Source organism: Podarcis pityusensis (assembly GCF_964106645.2).
Source record: "Podarcis pityusensis genome assembly, chromosome: 12".
NCBI classification, from domain to species: Eukaryota; Metazoa; Chordata; class Lepidosauria; order Squamata; family Lacertidae; genus Podarcis; species Podarcis pityusensis.
This window is the reverse complement of record NC_138037.1, coordinates 1,261,206-1,286,940: the sequence shown is the minus strand read 5'-3', so window position 1 is coordinate 1,286,940 and position 25,735 is coordinate 1,261,206. Positions and strand designations below refer to the sequence as shown.

The 25,735-nt window shown below is 47.1% G+C and overlaps 3 protein-coding genes across 5 annotated transcripts in view; 1 reads left to right on the top strand and 2 right to left on the bottom strand.

Annotated features, from left to right (window-relative positions):
- LOC308459830 (uncharacterized protein) overlaps positions 1–25,735 on the bottom strand; it is an 89,495-nt gene that overhangs the window by 29,875 nt on the left and 33,885 nt on the right. The window lies entirely within an intron of this gene.
- LOC308459794 (uncharacterized protein) lies at positions 124–24,395 on the top strand. 3 transcript variants are annotated; one of them, XM_080975492.1, is made up of 7 exons: positions 267–388; positions 789–857; positions 1,085–1,589; positions 1,777–1,858; positions 2,117–2,199; positions 3,032–3,158; positions 3,801–5,960. In XM_080975492.1, the coding sequence occupies exons 3-7, from the start codon at positions 1,176–1,178 to the stop codon at positions 5,045–5,047; spliced, it is 1,953 nt and encodes a 650-aa protein (XP_080831618.1). In that variant the 5' UTR covers positions 267–388; positions 789–857; positions 1,085–1,175; the 3' UTR covers positions 5,048–5,960. The 3 variants fall into 3 exon arrangements, with proteins under 3 accessions (XP_080831619.1, XP_080831617.1, XP_080831618.1); XM_080975493.1 differs by lacking the exons at positions 789–857; positions 1,085–1,589; positions 1,777–1,858; ... (1 more) ...; positions 3,032–3,158; positions 3,801–5,960 and adding exons at positions 19,339–19,824; positions 20,014–20,095; positions 20,355–20,434; positions 21,105–21,231; positions 22,048–24,395 and having other exon boundaries at positions 124–388; XM_080975491.1 differs by lacking the exon at positions 789–857 and having other exon boundaries at positions 261–388.
- Positions 7,942–10,267, bottom strand: LAMTOR4 (late endosomal/lysosomal adaptor, MAPK and MTOR activator 4). The gene is made up of 4 exons (XM_080975584.1): positions 10,220–10,267; positions 10,036–10,122; positions 9,503–9,620; positions 7,942–8,299 (listed from the first exon to the last, which is right to left on the bottom strand). Exons 1-4 carry the CDS (start codon positions 10,220–10,222, stop codon positions 8,202–8,204), a joined length of 306 nt encoding a protein of 101 aa, XP_080831710.1. The 5' UTR covers positions 10,223–10,267; the 3' UTR covers positions 7,942–8,201.

The following is a 25,735-nucleotide window of genomic DNA, read 5'->3' as shown; positions in this document are numbered from 1 at the left end:
CTACTCTCTCGTAGTCCAGCTCAGTTCCCGGCAACCCTTGCAAAGCAGAGCGCCCCGAGCTCAGCCCCCCCCCCCATCTAGAAATGATGAATGGGGAGCAGCCCCGCCCTTGCACCCGCCCAGAGAGGTTTTATTGAGTGTGCGCAATGCGCTGCTTTCCTCCTGGGCTCTTGCTTTGCAGAGAGACGAGAAAAGAGGAGTGAGCTCGGCGTGCTCGGCTTGCCAAGGGTTAAAAGCAACGTGGCTGGATTCCTAGAGAGGAGAGGAGATGCAAGAGGGGAGAAGTCCTCCAGTGCAAAAGCCCCTCCCTCCCCAGTGCCTCCCTGCGAGGGAAGGGGGGGCATATTTTGACAGCCCCTTCTGCCTGGGTGGCGCCTCCTGGGACCTGGTGAGTCTCCTCTCTCTCCCCACTTAGGGTGCACTGGGGAGAAGGGGGTCCCAGGGCTGCAGGGGAGGGTGCATGGAGGGGGGCTGTTCAGCTTATGCAAGGGGGACCCCCCCCCCAGTGAGGCTGCAATGGGGAGAAGGCGAAGGGCAAACTCTCTGTCTTTTTTTGTGAAGGAAATGCCCACCTACAGGGCACTGCAATAATGCCATCTGCGCCTGGCATCTCTGTCCCACTGTGGCTGCTCAGCTGGCCGGAACTGGAACTGGTCACTCCTAGTCATTGAGGCCCCCTGAGCCTCAAGGGACCATGGTGGACCCCAGAGGACCCTCAAGCATATCTGGCTGTGTGGGGGCTAAGTCATGTAACATCGTCATCATTAATTACCTGCCCTTCACCCTAGATTCCCACGGCAGAAAACCACATTAAAACACAATATCAAAAACAGCTTAAAACAACTTGCAGAAAGGAGGTGAGTCCTACTTTACTCACTTTTCACGGCTATTCTTTGGCATCACCCACTTGGCCCTCAGGGGGGTTGGATCTGGCCCTAAGAACAAAGAAAAGGGCGTCCTGACCCTGTAGTTTTTCTTGAATACATTGTCGATTCCCAGTGCTAGAAAATGAAGCAGGAAAGAAATGTGGACTGAAGTGGGGGAGGGAGAGAGTGATGTCCAACCCTCTTTCTTTGCTTTGTAGAATTTGGTATCACTTCTGATTTGGACAGACAGAACTTGGCAGAAGACCAAAGGATTCCTTCTGATCTCTTGTAGGCTTCTTGAGAGCCCAGATGGATGAGCCAGACTCAGCTGGCCCTGAAGCAGGAAGAGGCCATGCCATGGAAACTGAGAGCAGTGGGGGATTATGGGAAAACTCAGTGCAGAAGATCCTGGGTGAGGAGGACACTCTCCGCTCAGATGTGCAGAACCAGCAATTTAGGCAGATGTGCCACCAGGAGACCAAAGAACCCCGTGAGGTTTGCAGCCGACTCCACCACCTTTGCCATCAGTGGCTGAAGCCAGAAAGGCACACGAAAGCTGAGATGCTGGACCTGGTGGTCTTGGAGCAGTTCCTGGCTGTCCTTCCGCCAGAGATGGAGAGGTGGGTGCGGGAATGTGGAGCGGAGACCAGTTCCCAGGCGGTGGCCCTGGCCGAAGGATTCCTCCTGAGTCAGGCAGAGGAGAGGAAGCAGGCAGAGCAGCAGGTGAGAGAGACTGTCCTCTGGATATTCCCAAGGGGCTCCAAACAGGAGGCAGAGTATCCAAAATAGCTCTACTTTTTTTTTTAAGCTTCCAAGGAATTATCTCTGATGCCCCAAAAGGTTTTGCCTCTGCCATTCCACTTCTAGGCGTTCTTCCCATTTCCTGTTTTAATCTTTGTTGCTATTTCAGGGGAAATATCAATTTGCAGAAATGAGCGCCAATCACTTTGAGGCAGAGAGGATTCCATTGATGACTGAAGAGAGGCCACTGAGTAAGAATAAATTAATTTTTCCATCTCTTTGATAACATTGTGTGTATTTTGTAACTAATGTGTGTTTTTTTCTCCATCTTTTTGGAGAGACACTTGGGGCCAAGAGCCCAAAGGAGGGGAGATGTATTTTTACATAGCTAAAATATGAAATGTGTCCGAATGTCCAAATGCATGCACCATCTGTAGTTAGAGCGGCATAGCTTCAGCTCTGACAGAAGCATGCACTCATGGCTTCTTGTTTACCTTTGTCTCTTGCAGGTGACAGAATGGTGCTGGAAAGACCTTCCCATCCATCTTTTAATGGTGGTGGAAGGGAAGCAGCAGCTATGGAACCAGATCAGGTAGCAGGAAGGAGCATTGTGGGGACAGAGGCTGAGGGTGGGGCAGCCAGGATGCCTCTGGGGCTGAGCGAATCTCCCTGAGAGTAATGAACAGCAGTTGACAAAGTATCCAAAACATTGACCAGGGTTCACCTAAACAGCCCCACCAGGTGCACAATGGGGTTTCCTTCCGATGCCCCCCTTGAGGTTGGCAATAGAGCAGCAGGAGGGTCCCCTGAACGCTGAACAGTGCACAGGGAGAGGAGAGGGGAGGTCCTTCCATCTGGCAAACGAACACTTACAGAGACAGCATGAGTTGAAGAACACAGTGCAGAGTTCCACCCATTTACATCAAAAGTAGTACCCATTGTTAAAATAGGTAAAGGTACCCCTGTCAGTTAAGTCCAGTAGCGAACAACTCTGGGGTTGCAACGCTCATCTCGCTTTATTGGCCAAGGGAGCCAACGTACAGCTTCCGGGTCATGTGGCCAGCGTGACTAAGCCGCTTCTGGCAAACCAGAGCAGTGCACAGAAACACCGTTTACCATCCTGCCAGAGCGATACCTATTTATCTGCTTGCACTTTGACGTGCTTTCAAACTGCTAGGTTGGCAGGAGCAGGGACCGGGCAACAGGAGCTCACCCCGTCACGGGGATTCAAACCGCTGACCTTCCGATCGGCAAGTCCTAGGCTCTGTGGCTTAACCCACATCCCTAATCTAATCGTTAAAATACTCATCATTAAAGTACACAATAAAATAATTCCATTAAGTGGTTAGAAGAAGAAGCCAAACACCCCCTTAAAACAACACAGCCATTCTGTCTAAGAAGAGGATTTTCTCTTTTTATTTTAGGGTCCAGTCTGCTTTGAAGATGTCACTGTCCATTTCACAGGCGAGGAGTGGGCCATGCTGGATCCTGACCAGAGAGCTTTGCATAAAGAAGTCATGGAGGAGAATCGTGGGATCGTGGCCTCTCTTGGTAAGGCTCCCTGTCAGATCATATTATCTGTTTTGAAATTCAATTCATACCTCTATGTGATGAGCCTCCAATATTCTGATGGAGCTTAAGAGCACGACCTCCAGCAGTGGCGATTTGGAAACTCCCCCCCCCCTCCAGTTTTGCTTTTTTAAACATTATAGAAGATAGTAAGATTAAAATGATTGGGCTGGGCTGGTTAGGAAAGAGGTGGTAGTTTCTGTCAGATTTTTTATTATTATTATTATTATTATTATTATTATTATTATTATTATTTTGCTTCTGTCCAATTTCAGTTGACTAAAGAGATGACTGACATTGGAAATTGGTGTTGAATCCATGACTGGACCAAGCAAAGTCCACTCCGGAAAAGAGCCAGGCTTTTCAAACCTCAGGTTCCCATAAATATGTTAGCTAATGCCTTTCAACAAATGTGGTGATCCATGTAGTGAGACTTCCTAATTCCCTTCAGTTCTTCCTGTATCACAAGTGTTAATTAGCATTGTTCAATAATTTGAGCTGCATTTCTTCCTGTAATCTGGATGTAATCCATTTCTCTTTCCGTTCCAGGTGGTGATGAATTGGAAATTAAGAACTGGAAAGACCAAGACCTCAGGCTCTAATCTGTTTCTATTTTTGTTTCAGGTAGTGGTGAAATTGAAATTAAGAACAAGAGGGACCATGATAAAATCCACACAGTGCAGAAGCCATATAAACATTTGGAGCATGGAGAGAGCTTCAGTCACCACTTCATTTCCATTTCCCATCAAATAAATCCCTTTGGGAGGAAACCCTATCAGTGCTTGGAATGTAGAAAGAACTTTAGTCGGAAGGATAGTCTGACTTCCCATCAAAGAATTCATAGAGGGGAGAAACCATATCTGTGCATGGAATGTGGAAAGAGCTTCACTCAGTGTGCCCATCTCACTTCCCACGAAAGAATTCATACAGGGGAGAAACCACATCAGTGCTCAGAATGTGGAAAGAGCTTTAGTGTGAAGTCAAATCTCACAGCCCATCAAAAAATTCATATCAGGGACAAACCGTATCAGTGCAGGGAATGTGGAAAGAGCTTCACTCAGAGTGCCCAACTCACATCCCATCAAAGAATTCATACAGGGGAGAAACCATATCAGTGCTCAGAATGTGGGAAGACCTTCAGTAAAAGGGCCCATCTCACTTCCCATCAAATAATTCATATAGAGGGGAAACCCTATAAGTGTTTGGAATGTGGAAAGAGCTTCAGTCAGAGTGCCCATCTCACTTCCCATCAGAGAATTCATACAGAAGGGAAACCACATCAGTGCTTAGAATGGGGACAAAACCTCACAGTGATGTCCAATCTCACAGCCCCTCAGAAAATTCATACAAGGGAACAACTATTTTATTGCTTGGAATGTGGAAAGAGCTTCCGTCAAAGTGCCCATCTCACTTCCCATCAAAGAATTCATACCGGGGAGAAACCGTATCCCTGTTCCAAATGTGGAAAGAGCTTTAGTGACAGGGCCAATCTCACTTCGCATCAAAGAATTCATACGGGGGAGAAGCCATATCAGTGCTTGCAATGTGGAAAGAGCTTCAGTCAGAGCAATAATCTCGCCTCACATCAAAGGATCCATACAGGGGAGAAACCATATCAGTGCTTGGAATGTGGAAAAACCTTCAGTCACAGCCACCATCTCCTTTCCCATCAAAGAATCCATACAGGGGAGAAACCATATCCTTGCTTGGAATGTGGAAGGCGCTTTAGTGACAGGGCCAATCTCACCTCACATCAAAGAATCCATACAGGGGAGAAACTATATCAGTGCTTGGAATGCGGAGACAGCTTCAGTCGTAAGAGAAGTCTCACTTCACATGAAAGAACTCATAGTAGGGAGGAACCATTTTAAATCCTTAGAATGTGGAAACATCTTCAATTCCAAGATGAGTCTCACTTTCCATCAAAAAATTAGTACAGGGGAGAAACTGTATCACTAGTTGGAATGCAGAGAAAGCTTCAGTCTGAGCGCCCATCTCACTTCCAATTTAAGAATTCATCCATGGGAGAAGCCACAAGAGTGCTGAGAATGCGGAAAGAAGTTCAATGAGAGGGCCAATCTCAGTCCATCACAGAAGTCATATATGGGAGAAATATATGTTGGAAGAAAGATGGTATTAGAAAACAATCAAACCTAAAGAAATTCTTGTGCACATGTGAGAAAAATGAATATTCTCTGTTGGCAGAGTTAAATAATTTTTCATATTGTATAGATTTTGCTTTAGTTGTTTCATGCTTTTATGGGATTACATATCAGTGTATCAATGAGTGATTTGATTCTTATGCTCCTACAGTTTGCAGATCACTCACGCCACACGTCTACACTGCATTCCATGCTGATCTGACCCTGGCTTGTGGGAGGTGTATTTGCATTACTAGAAAGGCACAAATGCCCAGCCAAGGAGGGAGGTTTTGCATTAGAACTGGAGTGCTAATTAAGCGGCTCCTTGAAGTGTGCCAGGGACATGGAAGGACAATTTGCCCCTTACTGAAGGCAACTGGAGGCTAAGTGCCAAAGCTGAAACCTGAGGGTTGGGGTTCCCCAAGATAAATGAGGGGAGCTGAAAACAGAGTCGAGGCAGAACTTTTACTCTCCTTTACCTGTGACCTCTTTTGATGTATGCAGTGATGTTTTGTGATGTATAGCAGCTATTTGTATAAAACCCTATAAAAGCTTTGTTCAAATGTTCCTTTGGGGCAGTCTTTTCTAGCTGGCAAAACTGCCCTATTGTGCAATAGTTTTAATAAACCAAGTTCCAACAGGACACTTTTGTTTGCTCTCTTGGTTTCATCGTTATTTAAAGGTTTGCTTCCTCACCTGGGCAAGGGCCAGTGGCATAGAGGTAAATTATTATCACAGCAGGATAAATCAAGTGCCAAGGATCTATTAAACTCAATTCATTCATGTTTCCCTATTGTCCAACTTCACTAATTCTTTTTCTTTGTTGGTGTATTTCTATCTAGGTTAGCATAGGATAATATTTAATTACAGTGGTACCTCAGGTTAAGTACTTAATTCGTTCCGGAGGTCCGTTCTTAACCTGAAACTGTTCTTAACCTGAAGCACCACTTTAGCTAATGGGGCCTCCTGCTGCTGCCGCGCCGCTGGAGCACAATTTCTGTTCTCATCCTGAAGCAAAGTTCTTAACCCGAGGTACTATTTCTGGGTTAGCCGAGTCTGTAACCTGAAGCATATGTAACCTGAAGCGTATGTAACCTGAGGTACCACTGTAAAGGTAAAGGTACCCCTGCCCGTACGGGCCAGTCGTGACCGACTCTAGGGTTGCGCGCTCATCTCGCTCAAGAGGCCGGGAGCCGGCGCCATCCGAAAACACTTCCGGGTCATGTGGCCAGCGTGACGAAGCTGCAACTGGCGAGCCAGCACCAGCACAGCACACGGAAACGCCGTTTACCTTCCCACTATAAAGCGGTACCTATTTATCTACTTGCACTTAGGGGTGCTTTCGAACTGCTAGGTGGGCAGGAACCACTGTAAAAGTCCCCTGCTATTATTAACTCATCATAATTACAATCATTCAGGTGTCCAAAATAATCATAAAACATTTATGGAGAGTCCATATTGGAACCATAAACATTACTGCAATGCGCTCTACGTGGGGCTATCTTTGAAGGTGACCCGGAAACTACACCTAATCCAGAACGCAGCAGCTAGACTGTTGATTGGGAGCAGCGGGACCATATAACACCGGTCCTGAAATACCTACACTGGCTCCCAGTACATTTCCAAGCACAATTCCATGTGTTGGTGCTGATCTTTAAAGCCCCAAATGGCTTTGGCCCTATATATGTCAAGGCGTATAGCCTTTTCAAAAAAGAGCAAAGTGTCATTCTAACTTCGGAGCTGATTTATTTGGTGGAGCACTAAATTGCCATTATATACCGGTAGTTCCTTTACAGGCCAACCAGAAGATTCACAAAAAGAGATTGAAATCTGGGTATCTCATTGTCGTGAGTTCCATTGGGATTGCACCAGCACAAGTCTACACAGTCATTCTCATGGACTTCTTTCAGGAATATTTGAACTGTTTGGCTTTGAGATATTGTTGTTATGTGGTTATTATTTTGGCATGATAGGTATTATTTAAGATTCTATGTATAGAAGGTGTTGAAATGTCATGTATTATCGTTAATGTATTTTTTTAATGCCATATAGAGAGTTGTTTAGTTTGTGATTGATCTCTCTGCATTCCTTGGGTGTGGTATTGAGCTTATTTCATTGCCAGCAAAACCTTCATTTAATCTTACTTATGTGGGGCCATTGCTAAAAAGAGGCTAGTCAGGCCAAGGGGGCAGCAAGGCTATTATATGGGTGCTGTGCTGATCACCTAACAAGCCAGGCTACCCAGATACATCCAGACCTTGGGGGGGGGGCATTTCCCGACCCCCAGGTTGCCTTCGCTCTCGGGCCCTTCTGCTGCCATACGAGAAACAGAGAACCTCCGAGAAACCTCTTCCCTTGGAGGTTTTTAAGCAGAGGCTGGAAGGCCATTTGCCACTGATTCTTTGCTTGACTCCTGCACTGCATGTGGCTGGACTAGATGTCACTCAGGGTCCCTTCCAACACTATGGTCCGATGGCCGCAGAAGGGGGTGAACTCTCCTTCATGGAGATTTTGAAAGAGAGGTTGGGTGGCTACCTGTCAGGGGTTCTGGGCTAGATGACCCCGGGGTCCATTCCAACCCTAAAATTCCACGATTCTACTCAACAGCTAGTCCACCAGGTTAGTTGTCTCTTTTCAAAGAACTTTATTTCACATACCGCCATCACACCCACAGCTATGTGGAGCAAACCCCCAGCGGCACAAAGCCTTTAAGCAGAATGTACAACGCATCCAAGGAGCCGCCAGCCCTCTTGTGACCCAGTATCAACACAGGGATGAGCCCCACACACATACAAAAAAGAAGGTGCTTTGTTCCTGCACTCCAACTCTCCTTGAGTCCCCCACTGCCAAAGTCACAGTTACAGCAGAAGCGGGCAGGTCATGTTCAGACGATCACAGGCTCCCGGACGCTGTTCTGCCTCTTCACCACAAACAGCTTCTGACCAGATATGGTCACAAGGAAGGAGTGCTCCCCAAACACCACTGGGGGGACGAAAGAGAGAGAGACCCCAGTAAGGGTATTAGGAGAGACGAGACCCCCAGCAGGGTGCTTGGGTGCATTTATGTACTTTTTCATATATTTATACACAGTCTGGTTATAATAAAACCTCAAAGCAGTATATAATATTATCACTGAGGAAGATTAACAGCAGCAATTTTAAACTTTCAAAGAGTTAATATAGACTAAAAACTGATTTAAACTGGCATCAATTCTGTGAACGCCAGGGCGGGTTTGTTTTGCATGTTTTTTAGCAGGCATCGAGAAGAGTGCAACTAAAGGCATCTACCTAGCATCCATAGGCAGGGAGTTCCAGAGTTTAGGTGCTGCCACATTAAGTGATCAAGTTCGTACAACTGCAGTGCACGTATTATGTGGCACCTGTAGCCAGCCTAAGTGGTCAGGTTGGCACATGTGGGCTCAGGCGATCTCCCAGGTAAACCAGTCCCAAGTTGTTAAGGGCTTTACATTCTAATTGTGCCACCTTAAACTTGGCCTGGTAGGAAATGGGCAGCCAGTGCAGGTCTCTGAGCACAAGTGTTATATGCTGACAAGGCCTCACTCCTACCAGCAATTGCGCTGCAGCATCCTGCACCGACAGCAGTTTCAAGGAAGCCCCACACAGAGCACACTGCAGAACAACCTCACTTGCTCCCCACTCCTTCACTGATGGGGCGGTCAACCCATTTCCTCCTCACATCCCTCTGAGGAAGGTCAGGCTCAGTGACAGGAAGGTGCTTCTCCCAAGGAAGACCATTCAGTCCATTGAGCCCAGTTCTGTCTTCACTGACTGGCAGTGAATCCACTATAGGGTTCTCCGCAGACATACCTGGAGTTGCCATCAGAGAGCCCCCATGGGACCTTCTGCATGCAAGGCAGGTGCCATGGCTCAGGGGAGGGGTGCTGAGCCTTCCTTCCCCACCATCCTAGCTCTCCCCACCACCCGCCTGGCTCTCCTTTAGGGTTTGGTGAAAGGGGGTAAGAACAGAGCGCATCAGGGAAGCTCCGAGTTCAACTCTACACGGGGGAGGGAGAAAAGCAGATGCCAATCGGGGCCAAGAGGTATCCAGGCTCCCCGACCTTCCCCACCAAAAGTGTGGGATGCAGCCCCGTTCCCCTTTGTATCCAGGGAGGCCCCACCGAGGAAGCCCGCCCGCGAGTGCTGGGGGGGTCTGCCCCCTTCTCACCAGAGATACGCCTGAAGGGCACCTCGGGGCAGCGGGGCAGCCGGAAAGCGCAGGCCGTGTTCACCAGCTCCGAGATCACCCCGGCCGTCCGCTCGTCGTTCTCCAGGTCGCCCGAAGACTGGCAGGGCAGGGAGAAAAAGAAGAGGAGTCCTTTGTCAGCAGGCATCTTGGGGCATCCCTGCCACCCGCCTCTTTTCCCTGCAAGGGGATCCCAAGGCGGCCCATGTGCTTTGCCACCCGCATTTAACTCTCCCCTGACAACAGCCCTGCGAGGTCGGCCAGGCTGAGAATAATAATAATACTAATAATAATAATAATAATAATTTATTATTCATATCCCGCCCATCTGGCTGGGCGGCTCGCACTCGAATATTATAAACACAATAGAGGATTAAACATTACAAACTTCCCTAAACAGCCTCCCCCCCCCCCATATAAGGAGCTCTGCTTCCCAGGAGAGAGGGGAGCCCTGGCCCAGAGGGGGGTCTCCTCCTCCTCCTCCTCCTCCTCCGGGTCCCAAGGCCCCTCCTCACCGCCAGCACCGCCCCGTCGCAGATGACCAGGTAGCCGGTCTGGTCGGGGACCCGCTCCAGCCCCTGAGTCAGCGCCGCCGTCGCCGCCTGAGGGAGAGAGAGAGAGAGAGAGTCAGGGGGCGGGGGGTCAGCGGGGTGGGGGGCGCCCTCCCCTCCCTCACCCGCGGGGGGGGGAGCCGCCCACCATCGCCGCCGAAGCTCCGTCCCGTGACCGAGCCCTCCGGTGCCGCCTCGAACAACTTCCCCAACCTTGACTTCCGGCGGAAGCAGGAAGCGAGCGCTCTCGGTCGGCTGGCGGAGAAAGGGCTCTCTTAGCGGATGGGAGGGAGCGCCGCTCTAGGACTCTGGAGCCTCTCCGTGGTGGAAACGGGGGGGGGCTCCTCACTGCGCCTGCGCGAAGCCTCGCTGCCAATCTCCCGCTCGAAGCCTGCCTTTTCCCTTCCTTTTGAGGCGGGGGGGGGGGGAGACTCGCCTTTTTCCTCTGACAGGAAACTAGCTGGAGCTGGAAAAGGCGGGGAGGTGGGGGAGGAACAGCCCTGAAAGAAGCAGGACACGTTAATGGGAGTAAAATGTGTGAAAGGTCTAGGAAAGCCTACAGCTCCTCGCAATGGTCCCTATTGTGAATTAACTTTATTTGTGTGTCCCTGAAAGAGCAGCAGGATAAAGCAAGACGAATACGAGCTCCTGATAACAGAGGCACAATATGACCTCACAGGCAGGTTCATTGTCATCATTTGTATCCAAAGATGAAGAGGTGTTCACAGCGTAAAAGGCGAAATAAACACACAAAACATAAGGACAAAATACGCAATTGGAACCAGAAGAAACCTGCAACTCCCCCCCCCCAAGACACATTGAAACCTGGTGGGACGAGAGACTCATGGCTGGACTGTAGGGCTTTTCTTTCTCCCTTACCACCCCATTGTTCCTGAGCATTTGGTCGGGGGGACGGGAGACAATGCTTTATTTGGACCTTTGCTCCAAGTCGACAGGTATAACCAGTTCAAAAGGAATAGACTAAACAGGAAGAGGAGGAGGAGCGTTCTCTGCAAAGGATGTGTAGGTACACCTGTGAAGAAATCCATGACCTGGAGCATGGCAAGCTCATGGAGAGTATAGGACAAATGTCAGGTTTTACACTTAAGGCAGGAAGAAGCAGCTGCACAAATATAGGATGTGGGACACCTGGCTTACGAGCAGCACATCTGAAAAGCATCTAGGGGTCTTGATGGAGCACAAGCTGAACACGAGTCCACTGTGCGATGCAGCAGCAAAAAAAGCAAATGCTATTCTAGGCTGCATCAACAGATGTCTAGTGTCCAGATCAAGGGAGGTCATGGTCCATCTCTATTCTGCCTTGGTCAGACCACACCTTGAATATTGGGTGCAGTTCTGGGCACCACAATTTAAGAAGGATGTTGACAAGCTGCAAGGTGTGCAGAGGAGGGTGGCCAAGATTGCCCAGCTGTGAGTCTTGAAGGCCGCTCCCTGCAAGGCCTTTTCCCACCTGGCCTAGGGGGCGGGAATCAGACTCACCCTGCTCTGCTTTATACTCCTGGGAAGCTGGAGGGACATTGCCTGGCTATGGATCTTGAAGAGCCCAGACTCACTGGAACGAACTCTAGAGTTGGGACAAATGCTGAAAACGCTTTTAAATGTTTTAAAGAGTTTTTGTGGCGTTTTGAATTTTGGTTTAAGCAGCTTCTTCTGGTCAAGTTTCAACGCCGTGCATTCCTGGAACTTCTCCAGCTTTGTGCTGATCTTTTCGTTCTGCTGCTCCCTCACAATGAATCATAGAATCATAGAATCATGGAGTTGGAAGAGACCACAAGGGCCATCGAGTCCAACCCCCTGCCAAGCAGGAAACACCATCAGAGCACTCCTGACATATGGTTGTCAAGCCTCTGCTTAAAGACCTCCAAAGAAGGAGACTCCACCACACTCCTTGGCAGCAAATTCCACTGTCAAACAGCTCTTACTGTCAGGAAGTTCTTCCTAATGTTTAGGTGGAATCTTCTTTCTTGTAGTTTGGATCCATTGCTCCGTGTCCGCTTCTCTGGAGCAGCAGAAAACAACCTTTCTCCCTCCTCTATGTGACATCCTTTTATATATTTGAACATGGCTATCATATCACCCCTTAACCTCCTCTTCTCCAGGCTAAACATGCCCAGCTCCCTTAGCCGTTCCTCATAAGGCATCGTTTCCAGGCCTTTGACCATTTTGGTTGCCCTCCTCTGGACACGTTCCAGTTTGTCAGTGTCCTTCTTGAACTGTGGTGCCCAGAACTGGACACAGTACTCCAGGTGAGGTCTGACCAGAGCAGAATACAGTGGCACTATTACTTCCCTTGATCTAGATGCTATACTCCTATTGATGCAGCCCAGAATTGCATTGGCTTTTTTAGCTGCCGCGTCACACTGTTGGCTCATGTCAAGTTTGTGGTCAACCAAGACTCCTAGATCCTTTTCACATGTACTGCTCTCAAGCCAGGTGTCCCCCATCTTGTATTTGTGCCTCTCATTTTTTTTGCCCAAGTGCAATACTTTACATTTCTCCCTGTTAAAATTCATCTTGTTTGTTTTGGCCCAGTTCTCTAATCTGTCAAGGTCGTTTTGAAGTGTGATCCTGTCCTCTGGGGTGTTAGCCACCTCTCCCAATTTGGTGTCATCTGCAAATTTGATCAGGATGCCCTTGAGTCCATCATCCAAGTCGTTGATAAAGATGTTGAATAAGACTGGGCCCAAGACAGAACCCTGTGGCACCCCACTAGTCACTCTTCTCCAGGATGAAGAGGAACCATTGATGAGCACCCTTTGGGTTCAGTCAGTCAGCCAGTTACAAATCCACTGAGTGGTAGCATAGTCAAGACCACATTTTACCAGCTTCTTTACAAGAATATCATGGGGCACCTTGTCAAATGCCTTGCTGAAATCAAGGTAGGCTACATCCACTGCGTTCCCTTCATCTACCAGGCTTGTAATTCTGTCAAAAAACGAGATCAGGTTAGTCTGACATGACTTATTTTTCAGAAATCCATGCGGACTATTGGTGATCACAGCATTCCTTTCTAGGTGCTCACAGACTGTTTGCTTAATGATCTGCTCCAGAATCTTCCCTGGTATTGATGTCAGACTGACTGGGCGGTAATTATTTGGGTCCTCTCTTTTCCCCTTTTTGAAAATAGGGACAACATTTGCCCTCCTCCAGTCTGCCGGGACTTCGCCTGTTCTCCAGGAATTCTCAAAGATGACTGCCAGTGGTTCTGAGATCACATCTGCCAGTTCTTTTAATACTCTTGGATGCAGTTCATCTGGCCCTGGGGACTTGAATACATCTAAACTAGCCAAGTATTCTTGTACTATCTCCTTAGTTATTCTGGGCTGTGTTTCCTCTGCTGAATCATTTGCTCCAAATTCTTCAGGTCGGGCATTGTTTTCTTTATTGGAGAAGACTGAGGCAAAGAAGGCATTGAGGAGTTCAGCCCTTTCTGTGTCCCCTGTTTGCATTTCACCATCTTCTCCTCTGAGTGACCCCACTGTTTCTTTGTTCTTCCTTTTGCTACGGACATACCCATAAAAGCCTTTTTTGTTGCTTTTAACCTCTCTAGCAAGCCTGAGTTCATTCTGTGCTTTAGCTTTTCTGACTTTGTGTCTACACGTGCTGGCTATTTGTTTGAATTCCTCTTTGGTGGTTTCCCCCCTTTTCCATTTTTTGTACACATCCTTTTTTAATCTTAACTCAGTTAAAAGTTCTTTAGATAGCCACCCTGGCTTCTTTAGGCACCTTCCATGTTTCTGTCTCATTGGTATTGCCTGACGTTGTGCTTTTAGTATCTCCCTCTTAACAAACTCCCAGCCATCATGAACTCCCTTTCCTTTTAGTATTACTGTCCATGGGATCTCACCCAGCACTTCCCTAAGTTTTATGAAGTCAGCTTTCTTAAAGTCAAGAAATTGAGTCCTAGTATGCTTGGCTGCTCCTTTCTGCTGTATAGTAAACTTCAGAAGAGCATGATCACTCGCACCTAATGATCCTTCCACTTCTACCCCACTAACCAGGTCATCAACATTGGTTAGGACCAGATCTAAAATGGCTGTTCCTCTTGTTGCTTCTCCCACTTTCTGGACAATGAAGTTGTCTGCAAGGCCAGTGAGGAATCTGTTTGACCTTATGCTCTTGGCTGAGTTTGACATCCAACAAATATCCGGGTAATTGAAGTCCCCCATTACTACTATCTCCCTTCCTTTTGCATGCTTGGCCATCTGTTCCAGGAAGGCATCATCTATGTCCTCCGTTTGGCTTGGGGATCTATAGTAAACTCCCACAATGAGGTCACTGTTATTCTTCTCTCCCTTAATTTTGACCCAAATGCTCTCACTTTGGCTTTGAGGTTCTAAATCTTGGATCTCTTCACAGGTATACACATCCCTGACATATAACGCCACTCCTCCTCCTTTCTTGTCTGGTCTGTTTCTCTGAAATAGATTCTATCCCCCCATTATTACATTCCAATCGTGGGACTTATCCCACCAGGTTTCAGTGATGCCTATTATGTCATATTTAGTTTGCTGTACCAAGAGCTCAAGCTCATCTTGTTCATTTCCCATGCTTTGCGCATTAGTGTACAGACATTGAAGTCCATTAATCATTCCCCCGTGACTCTTATTTAAGGATTTTTTCCTCCCACCACTAGGTGTGTGTGCTGTTTGCTCCATTTGGTCTATGACATTTGGATGATCATCTTCATCAATTGATAGACTCCTACCTTCAGGAGCACTGTCTCCCTCCCCCACATTAGTCAGTTTAAAGCCCTCCTGATGAGGTTTCTGAGATTTTTGGCAAAAACATTTCTCCCAACCGTTGTGAGGTGCAGCCCATCGCTTGCCAGAAGTCCATCTTCAAGAAACTGCAGTCCGTGATCTAAGAATCCAAACCGTTCCTGTTTACACCATTTGCGAAGCCAGCTGTTCACTTCCACTATTTTCCCCTCTCTCCCTGGGCCACGTCGTTCAACTGGGAGGACAGATGAGATGACAATTTGTGCATTTAATTGCTTCAATTTCCTGCCCAGAGCCTCGTAGTCTCTTTTGATCTTCTGGAGGCTATTGCTTTGCAGTGTCATTGGTTCCCACATGAACCAAGAGGAAGGGGTATTTGTCAGTGGGTTTTATGATTCCTTGCAGTCGTTCAGTTACATCTTGGATCTTAGCCCCGGGGAGACAGCACACTTCCCGAGACATCTTGTCAGGCCCACAGATCACTGCTTCTGTTCCCCTCAGTAGGGAATCCCCTATCACCACTACACGCCTCCTCTGAGGTTTGGTCGGGGTTCTTCCGTGAGCTGTCCGCTCCAAGGTCGCCTGCACATTCCCTGAGGACTGACTTTGCTGCTCGTCTTCATATACCTGATCGACGCAGCATCTGGGGCTTCTGGCTGCTGCTTCACTGAGGCTGCAGCTTAGTTTCTCATTTTCCTCCATGAGGGAGTGATTTTTCTCCTTCAGAGATTGCACCTTTTCAGAGGGCCCACTACCCACAGAGACTGGAAGGGTCCCTCCATGTGGTCTGCAGCAGTAGGACTTGCAACTTTAGCTGGCAAATCTCTGCTGCCTGAGGGTCAGTGTCCACTATCAGCTCGTTCTTAATTTTCTGGCCCTATCAGCATAGCATAGTCTCTTCAAAGTTGGAATCTGCTGGGCTCACATGGGCAACCATCAAGGTGTGGCTATTGCCTCCCAAGGAATCTTGCAAAAGGCGTGTTAACTTGGAGTCCCTGTAAGGGACAAAATTGCCCTTTTTGGTTTCCTCCCCAAGAGTGCTGGTTGCATTCCCAGGCGGAGCAGAGGAGTCCTTTGTTGATGTTGATCCCTTCCCGCAGCCGATCACCTTCTACTTTGGTCTTCTTTTGGCTTTCTGAACCAGCAAGGTCTACGGGGTGCAGCTGGGAATGAAAACAGGTGTTTATGTCCCTTGCTTTTCTGTTCAATGGTCATGGTGAATGTGGCGTGAGAGTGAGATGACTGGGTGCTCGTTGCCCTGGCAGCTACCGTTCAGGAGGATCAGATTGTTACTATTAATGTTTGATGTTTGATTATGTTTTTATGTGTTGGAAGCTGCCCAGAGTTTCTGGGGCAACCCAGCCAGGTGGGTGGCGTATAAATAAATAAATAAATAAATAAATAAATATTATTCTTCTTCTTCCTTTGATATTTTATGATGTCATATTTGGCCTTTCTCCTCCTCCTCCCCTGCCCATCTTGCGGAGGCCGCCGCCTCTTCCCTCCACTCACAACATTCCCACACTCTATGTGATTCTATGATTCTCTAAGGGCTTTCCTGCTTTGCAGATCCCTTTCCACCTCCTCCTGTTTCTGGACACGGGAGGAAGCCGCTCAGAACCCAGCCAGGAGGGTGCCGTTCCCCACTACCCCCCCCCAAAAAAACCCCCATGAATCAGTATGTCTGGCAATTAACCAGAAAGTTGGCGCTTCGAGCTAACCCAGGAACGGCTGCGAGCGCAACTCCTGCATTGCAGGGGGTTGGACTAGATGACCCTCGGGTCCCTTTCCAGAGAGAATACTGTACCGCACAGTAGGCAGAGAGGTGGAGAGGAGTGGCTTTGTCGCCCTCGGCTTTGCAAGGGTTGAAAGGACCGAGCTGGATTCCTAGAGAGGAAAGGAGAGGAAGGCGGGGGGAGGGTCCTCCCGAGCCAGGGGCGGGGTGTGGAGAGGTGGTCTTTTCCCTGCGCCGGCGCTGTGTCGGCGGCGCCTCCTGGGAGCCGGTGAGTCTCCTCTCCCCCCCCCCTTAGGGTGCCCTGGGGAGAAGGGGGTCCCAGGGCTGCAGGGGAGGGGAGGCGTCTGCCCCCTTCCTCTCTGCAAAGCCAGATGGAGAGTTCTGCTGTGGCTCCGCTGCAACTCTCCTCTCTCGGGCTCTGTACGCTGCCTGCCACTTGGGGGAAGGGAAAGAGAGCATGCAAATAAACCCCATTAAGATGGATGAAAAAGTCGCATTTATTAACAGAGGTCGTAGCCGACTTGAACATTCAGACAACACATACGACAAAAACAAAAACAAAAAAACCCCTGCCAAAACTGACCTATGCAATGAATGAATGAACTTCTTGCAATACAGATCCACCTTTAACACCCAGTTATAAGTGTATTTGCAAATATGTCAGGCAAAACTGATTACGGTGGAATTATAGAGTGATTGGGTGATGCAAATAATTTATATGTATTTTATATCTGACTTCACTTAGCAATGTTTTGAAATGTTTAAGATTTTTTTGGTTAACTTTGTGTTACATATGTATACTGTAGTTGACCTTCTCCTTTGTAATGTTTTCTTTTGAAATCTTTTAAGATAATATTTTAGCTCCCTGTTAATTATGTTGCTTTGACTGTATACTTCATATCCGACTTTCTTCAAAAATGTTTGATTCTGGATTGTTTTATTGATGTTTAATATGCTGTAAACGGCTTTGAGATTTTTCTTAAAAATATAAAGCGGTATAGAAGTGAAATGAATAATAACAATAATAATAATAATGTGGAACATTGGAAGACGGAGGGCAAAGAAAAGAAAGTGCTTCTTTATGCAGTGCAGAGTCAAACCTGGTACACTCCAGTGCTTGGGGCAAGGAAAGAAGCTGGGAGATGCCTCATATCGGAGTGGAGGGAAAACCTGGTTGAATCAACCGGACACTGGTGAGGGCTCATCATGGACTCTACCCAGTGGCAGGGAAGGCATCACAGAAGCTTCCATTGCACCCTCATTGTGCCACCCAGGTAGTGTGGAATCCTTTACAGTCAGCAGCCGCTCACTGTGACTTTTTTGCAAATCCTTTTGAGGATAAAATCACTTGAATCCACCCAGACCTTGAGTTTGCTGTAACAGCAGATGAATCTCATGGGGTGTCCAGAGCCCAGTCTAGTCCTGTTGTGTTGGATGAGTTTCAGTTAGTGAGGCTCGCAGATGTGGACTAAATGCTCAGATCAGTCAGTGCAACCACTTGCAGTCTGGACCTTTGTCCTTCTTGGAGGATAAGAAATAGCACTGAGGTCCAGCGCCAAGGGCCTTCTGGCGGTTCCCTCGCTGCGAGAAGTGAGGTTACAGGGAACCAGGCAGAGGGCCTTCTTGGTGGTGGCGCTTCCTTGTGGAACACCATCCCAGCAGATGTCAAGGCAATAAACAACTATTTTACTTTTAAAAGACAAGTGAAGGTTGCCCTGTTTAGGGAAGTTTTTTATGTCTGATGCTGTATTGTTTTTAATATTCGGTTGGAAGCTGCCTAGAGTGGCTGGGGAAAACCAGCCAGATGGGCGGAGTATAAATTATTATTATTATTATTATTATTATTATTATTATTATTATGGCAGGGAGGAGACAGCTGGCTGGGCCAGGGAGGTGGTCATTGCCTCCCTGCATGAGTGGGTAGTCCCTTCCTGCTTGAAGGAGGCGGGGGCAGAACCAACCACATCTCAAGAAACCCTCCCTGCATTTGGAAAATCTAAGTAACTGCAGGCCAGTTGCCAGCCTCCCCTTATTGGGCAAGGTTCTTGAGAGGTTCATAACGGACCAGATCCAGGCGTTCCTGGAGGTAATTGATTTTCCAGATCTGTTTCAACTGGGGTTTAGGCCCAGTTTTGAACATGTGTATCTGGGCCTCAGAACAAAGACAAAAGGACGCCACCAAAGTAGTATGCCTTGAGAACATTGCAGATTTCAAGTGTTAGAAAAAGTGACCAAAGCAGGAAAGAAATGTGCACTGGAGTGGGAGGGAGAGCAACTCTTGAGGACCCCAGGGTTAGCAGCCCAAGTCTAGCCCAGTGTCCAAATTACACTCGGTACAAATGACTCTTTAATCGCACTTCTAACTGCCTACGTTCACTGAAAACACTGAAAGGTGGAAGAAACCAGGCTTTTCATCTCACAGAAATCCCTTCAACTGCCTGCACATCTTGCATGATCACATTCCTCCTGGCAGGTCTAGAACAGGCATCTCCAAACTTGGCCCTCCAGATGTTTTGGGACTACAATTCCCGTCATCCCTGACCACTAGTCCAGTTAGCTAGGGATGATGGGAGTTGTAGTCCCAAAACATCTAGAGGGCCGAGTTTGGGGATGCTTGGTCTACAGGCTTGCTTCTCCTTCCTTTTTTTGTTAAAGAAAGTCCAGAGTCTGTGCTGTGGTGCAGTCCGGTCCTGGTTCATAGTAAGACTCAGCCATGCGTAATTTAGGGAACATTTTTATTCTCCTGACCGTGTATCAATTTTATAATGGAACAATCTATTTGCTTTGTAGAAGTTGCTAGCCCCTGTTGGCAAAAGACCAAGGGATTCGTTCCGATATCTTGGAAACTTCCTGGGAGCCCAGATGGATGAGCAAGACTCAGCTGGCCCTGAAGCAGGAAGAGGTTATGCTATCCAAACTGGGAGCAGTGGGGGATTCTGGGAAAACTCTGTGCAGAAGATCCTGGGTGAGGTGGACACTCTCTGCTCAGATTTGCAGAGCCAGCAATTCAGGCAGTTCTGCTACCAAGAGGCCAAAGGACCCCGAGAAGTTTGCAGCCGACTCCACCACCTTTACCGTCAGTGGTTGAAGCCAGAAAGGCATACAAAAGCTGAGATGCTGGACCTGGTGATCTTGGAGCAGTTCCTCACTGTCCTTCCACCACAGATGGAGAGCTGGGTGAGGGAATGTGGAGCAGAGACCAGTTCCCAGGCGGTGGCCCTGGCCGAAGGATTCCTCCTGAGTCAGGCAGAGGAGAGGAAGCAGGCAGAGCAGCAGGTGAGAGAGACTTTCCTCTAGGTAATCCTAAGGGGCTCTGAACAGAAGGGAGAGTATCCCCAAACTCTCTTCTAATGGCCCATCTATTTTTGGAAAGTGAATGGTATTAGATACCCCTATTTCCCCTCAGCCATTCCTTTTCCAATCCTTCTTCCCGTTCTCTGTTTTGAATCCTTGTTTCTCTTTCAGGGAACGGATCTGTTTACAGAAAGGAGCCTGGATTCCCCTGAGGCAGAGAAGACTCCGTTGGACGCCAGAGAGAGGCCACTGGGTAAGGAGGAAGGAGCTTTTTCTCTGTTTGCTCACATTCTGTTCGTTTTGGAACTATTCTGTAGGTTCTTTTAATCATTTGGGGCCAAGAGCCCAAAGGAGGGGAGATGTATTTTTGCACAACTAACATATGAAATGGGTACAAACATCAACATTCACTCAGCAGGTGAGGCTTTTAGAAAGGCTCTTCTGTATTCAGTGCTGCTTATACCTCTGAGAAGCAGGCACTAAGACTTCCCACTTACCTTTTTGTTCTGCAGCTGACAGAAGGACGATGGCAAGAGCTCCTCATTCATCTTTTCCTGGTGGAGGGGAAGCAGTGGCTGTGGAAAGAATTCAGGTAGGAGGAAGGAGCATTGTGGGGAAGGAGGCTGAGGGACGGGGCAGCCAGGGGGCCTCTGGGCCAGGATGAATCCCTCTCCTCATCTTGGTTTCTGTCATGCCTGTCCTTAACAAAGGCTTAAAATGCAATTCCAGAAGGTTAATAAACAACCATCTCACCTTAACTGGCCTTATGAATATTGCTGGTATTATTTGTCTGTAGTTTTAGTTTTATTTATTGATTTCCCTTTTAATATTAAAATAGGCTTCCAACCATAAAAATAATAGTGGCCAGGATTCACCAAATGAGCCCCATCAGTTGCACTTTCTCCCTCCTTCCCCTCCTGTGACCCCCTGCACCCCCTTGAAGTTGGTCTTAGGGCATTGGGGAGGTTTCCCCTCCAGAACATCAGACGGGGAGAGGAAAAGGGATCCTTCCATCTGGGAAACAGGGACACTTGCGCAGACTGATTTGAGGAACGCCATGTGGAGCTCCACCCATTTACACATAGATTAATACCCATTATTAAAAGACACAATGAAAGACATGTAAAAGAGGCATCCATGATTAAAATGTACAATGAAACAATCCCATTAAAGGAACACAGCAATTAACAGGCAGAAAACAACAAGGCAATGTGTGATAGATAATGTTTTCTAAGAAGAAGACTTTCCCCTTTTTATATTAGGGTCCGGTGTGTTTTGAAGATGTAGCTATTCATTTCACAGACGAGGAATGGGCGTTGCTGGATCCTGACCAGAGAGCTCTGCATAAGGAAGTCATGGGGGAGAATCATGGGATCATGGACTCTCTTGGTAAGGCTCCCTGTTGGATCATGATACCTGTTTTGAAATTCAGTACGAATCTGTATGAGATGAACCTCAAGTATTTTGATGGAGCTAAACGACAACATCCACAGCAGGCTTCTTCAACCTCGGCCCTCCAGATGATTTTGGCCTACAACTCCCATGATCCCTAGCTAGCAGGACCAGTGGCAAGGCATGCTGGGAATTGTAGTCTCAAAACATCTGGAGGGCTGAGGTTGAGGAAGCCTGACCTACAACATCTGGGATTTTGACAGCCCCACAGTGAACCATGAATGGAGAGTTTTCTACTGTTTTATCTGTGAATATTCTTCCTCCAATTTTGCCTATTTAAACCATGATCTGGCTGGTCTGAACTGCCCTGACCATTTTAAATGTAGGCTTCAGAGTGGTTAGGTTCTGTTATGTTCTCATGTCTTTCCTTCTTTCTGCCTGTTCTTGGTAGACCAAAGAGACTTCTGACATGGGAGATGGATTGGATTCCGTTATTAGATCAAACAAAATCCATCAAAGAAAAGAGCCAGGGTTTTTGAATCTCGGGTTCACATAAATATGTCTGTTAATGCTGGTCAGAAAAGTCAGTGAACCCTGTAGTAAGACTTTTAGTAAGTTACCATTGTTTATTAATCTATGGCCTGTAAAAGTGTGGAGGAGAGGAATGTTATTATGATGACAATTTTATTATTAGGCAGCCTATTTACTATGCTTTTATAACTGACAATGGGTAATAAATTAATAATAAAAATAATAATAGCTTGGAGCTCTATCTCTTCCTGGTGCTCTAACGTCTTTCTCTTTTTGATACAGCTGATAATGAATTGGAAATTGGTGATGAACTGAAAATTAATAAGGGAGACCATGACAAAATCCACACAGTGGAGAAGCCATATAAATATTTGGAGCGTGGAGAGAGCTTCAGTCAGAGTTCCCATTCCACTTCCCATCAAAGAATTAAGAGCGGAAAGAAACCAAATCAGTGCTTGGAATGTGGAAAGAGCTTCAATTCCAAGTGGAGTCTCACTTGCCATCAAAGAATCCACACTGGGGAGAAACCATTTCAGTGCCAAGAGTGTGGAAAGAGCTTCAGGCAGAAGGAAAGTCTCACTTCCCACCAAAGAATTCATACATTGGAGAAACCATATCAGTGCTTGGAATGTGGAACAAGCTTCACCTGGAAGGAAAGTCTCACTTCCCACCAAAGAATTCATACAGAGGAGAAACCCTATCAGTGTTTGGAATGTGGAAAGAGCTTCAGTCGGAGCACCAGTCTCACTTCCCATCAAAGAATTCATACAGGGGAGAAACCCTATCACTGCACGGAATGTGGAAAGAGCTTTAATACAAGTGTAAGCTTCCGTCGGCATCAAAGTAGTCATCGTGGGGAGAAACCATTTCAGTGCCAAGAGTGTGGAAAGTGCTTCAGTCAAAAGGGAAGTCTCACTGCTCATCAAAGGATTCATACTGGGGAGAAGCCATATCAGTGTATGGAATGTGGAAAGAGCTTTTACCAGAGCTGCAATCTCACTTCCCATCAAAAGTCTCACAGGATCGGGACACTATTCTTTTGTTGATGCAGCCTAGAATAGCATTAGGAATCTTTTTGCTGCTGCTGCATCATTGTTCACACATGTAAAGCTTGCAGTCAACTAAGACCCCTAGATCCTTTTCACATCTACTATTGGCAAGCCGGGTGCCTCCCATTGTATATTTAAGCAGCTGTTTATTCCTGCCAAAGTGTGGAACCTGACGTTTGTCCCAATTGAAATTCATTTTGTTAGTTTGTTCCCAGTTCTCCAATTCTGTCTTCTGTGGCATTAGCTACCCCTCCCAGTTTGGTGCCATCTGCAAATTTGATGAGCATCCACTCAGTTCATTCATTTAAGTTGTTTATAAAGATGTTGAACAACAACGGGCCCGGGACAGATCCCTGCGGCCCCACTTGTCACTATTTTCCAGGATGACGAGGAACCATTAATGAGTACTCTTTGGGTTCAGTCAGTCAACCAGCTACAAATCCACCTAACAGTCACCTCGTTCAGCCCAATTGTAACAGGTTCCTCATGAGAATATCATGGGGGACTTAGTCAAAAAGCCTTACTGAACTCAAGATACACTATGTCCACAGCATTCCCCTGGTCGACCAACTTGTTACTCCATCAAAAAAAGAAATTATATTGGTCTGGCATGACTTATTTCTGAGAAACCCATTCTGGGTTTTAGTAATCTAAGTTCTCTCAGACTGACATCTGAATTATATGTTCTAGGACTTTTCCTGGTATTGATGTCAAGCTCACCGGTCAGTAGTCACTTGGGTCTCCCCTCCCCCTTTTGAAGGTGAGGACATTTGCATGCTTCCAGGCTGCAGGGATCTCACCTGTTCTCCAAGAATTCTCCAAGATTATAGACGGAGGCTCTGAGTTTCCATCTGCAAGCTCCTTTAATACCCTTGGGTGCGGCTCTGCAGGCTCTGGAGATCTGAATTCATTTATAGTAGCTAGGTGTCCCCTTACTACCTCTTTTCCTATCTTCAGCTGCAGCTGTCTCCTTGCATCATTGATTCTGTTATCATCAGGTTGGGCACTGATTTCTTTTGGGGGAAGACGGACGCAAAGTAGGTGCTGAGTGGTTCCATCTTCTCTCAGTCACCCAACAGCATTTCTCTGTCCTTTCCACGCAGAGGACCTACCACTTGCTTGTTCTTCCTCTTGCTTTGAACATAGCTGAATAAAACTTCTAAAATTATTTTCAATCTCTCTTCCAAGCCTGAGCTCATTCAGAGCTTTGGTCTGCCTAGACCGCCCTGCAACTGTTGGCTACTCATGTATACTCCTCCTTTGTGATTTCTCCTTTCTTCCATTTGCTATACGCTGCCATAGCAGTGAGACTGGTGGGAATTTCATTCCTCCGTGTTGCAGATGTGTGATTGTTGCTGTTACGCTTCTGTGTTTACATTCCACAGTGTTGGATGTCATGGGAACGAAGTTCAGATACGCTATTTCCGTGATATTGAATCATAGAATCATAGAGTTGGAAGAGACCACAAGGGCCATCGAGTCCAACCCCCTGCTTTTGCTTTTCTCTTCTCTTGCTGATGAAGACAGTAAGAGGAGCCATGTTTTCCTTTGTCCTGTAAATAATAAACATAGTGCTTCGTATCCATGCCTCAAGCCTCACTTTCACTGTCTGTTGATACTGCATGCAGATGCTTACGGATATCTGTTGCACCGGTGGCTCGGGAGGAAGATCAATCACTCGAGTGGCACTTCGAAGGGAGTAACACACCAGCCGTGGTGTTGATTTCCCAATATATCAGTACCATATCAGATAAACTATATCAGTGCTTGGAATGTGGAAAGGGCTTCAGTCAGAGGGTCAATCTCAATGGCCCTTCAAAGAACCCATGGCAGGGAGAAACCCCATATCAATGGCTGTGTGTGAATTTAATTTGAGGACACTTTATGAATATGCAGGTGAGGGTTGCAACAGTGTTCTTCTCATGTGACAATCCAGCAAAAAATTGACATTGTCTCTCAAAACAATTGAGTGCACACACCCTCAGTGCCCAATATCTCTTCCTAGCCAGATCTGTGAGGTGCAAGTCACTGGGCAAGGGGTTGAATACCTGCTTCATGTCACGTCTGCAATTTGACAAGCAATTCATGTACTTCAGGAGCCTCCAGTTTACTAATATGTGGTGCTCCTGACCGCCACTGACATCCTCAGCACGTCCAGGGTGTTGATCATGTCCCCTTGAAGCTCTGGTTTCTGCTCAACACACACACACATCTTCCAGAAAAGCCAGAAGTTTCAGGCTTCCCTCTGTGAGAAGCGTAAGCTGAGGATTCCCTTCCTGCTGTCCTTTGATTATTCAGAGTACATTCCGAGAGGATGCAAGAAGCAAAGGATTGTTTCCAGGATGAAGAAAGAGTTTTCTGTTTGTTGTACTTCAGAGGTGCTTGGGAGCAACAGCAAGCAGTCACACCCTGCTTTCCCAAGCCAGGTGGAAAAGGCCTGCAAGGCAAGGAGCAGGTCTCTCAAGATGGTCCCTGGCCTCTCCAGCAACCTCTTCAGTGGAGACAGTGTGAGAGTAAAAAATTCTTTCCTGTAGCACCTTAAAGACCAACTAAGTTAGTTCTTGGTATAAGCTTTCGTGTGCAAGCACACTTCTTCAGATACACTGAAACAGAAGTTACCAGATCCTTCTATATATTGAGAAGGTGGGGAGGGGTATTACTTAGAAGGGTGGTGGGAATCGGAGATTGGCAGATAGCTGAGATGAGCCTGTTGACGACTCTTAACGACTGTAATAGGTCTTACAGGAAAGGCAAGGGGTGAGAAGGTGAGAAATGGCTTAGTCATGTATAATGAGATAAGAATCCGATGTCTCTGTTCAGACCAGGTTTCTCTATTGTTTTAAGTTTGGTAATGAGTTGTAATTCAGCAGCTTCTCTTTCCAGTCTATTTCTGAAATTCCTTTGTAGTAAAACAGCTACTT

What these genes read in the sequence shown, in the direction of transcription:
- LOC308459794 (XM_080975491.1), top strand. Translation starts at nt 1,176, where the DNA reads ATGGATGAGCCAGACTCAGCTGGCCCTGAAGCAGGAAGAGGCCATGCC. An exon ending in GACTGAAGAGAGGCCACTGA is followed by an intron (nt 1,859 to 2,116) that starts GTAAGAATAAAT and finishes TGTCTCTTGCAG; the next exon opens with GTGACAGAATGGTGCTGGAA. An exon ending in TGGGATCGTGGCCTCTCTTG is followed by an intron (nt 3,159 to 3,800) that starts GTAAGGCTCCCT and finishes TTTTTGTTTCAG; the next exon opens with GTAGTGGTGAAATTGAAATT.
- LAMTOR4 (XM_080975584.1), bottom strand. An exon ending in GCGACGGGGCGGTGCTGGCG is followed by an intron (nt 9,621 to 10,035) that starts GTGAGGAGGGGC and finishes CTGCCCTGCCAG; the next exon opens with TCTTCGGGCGACCTGGAGAA. An exon ending in GCCCTTCAGGCGTATCTCTG is followed by an intron (nt 8,300 to 9,502) that starts GTGAGAAGGGGG and finishes TCGTCCCCCCAG; the next exon opens with TGGTGTTTGGGGAGCACTCC.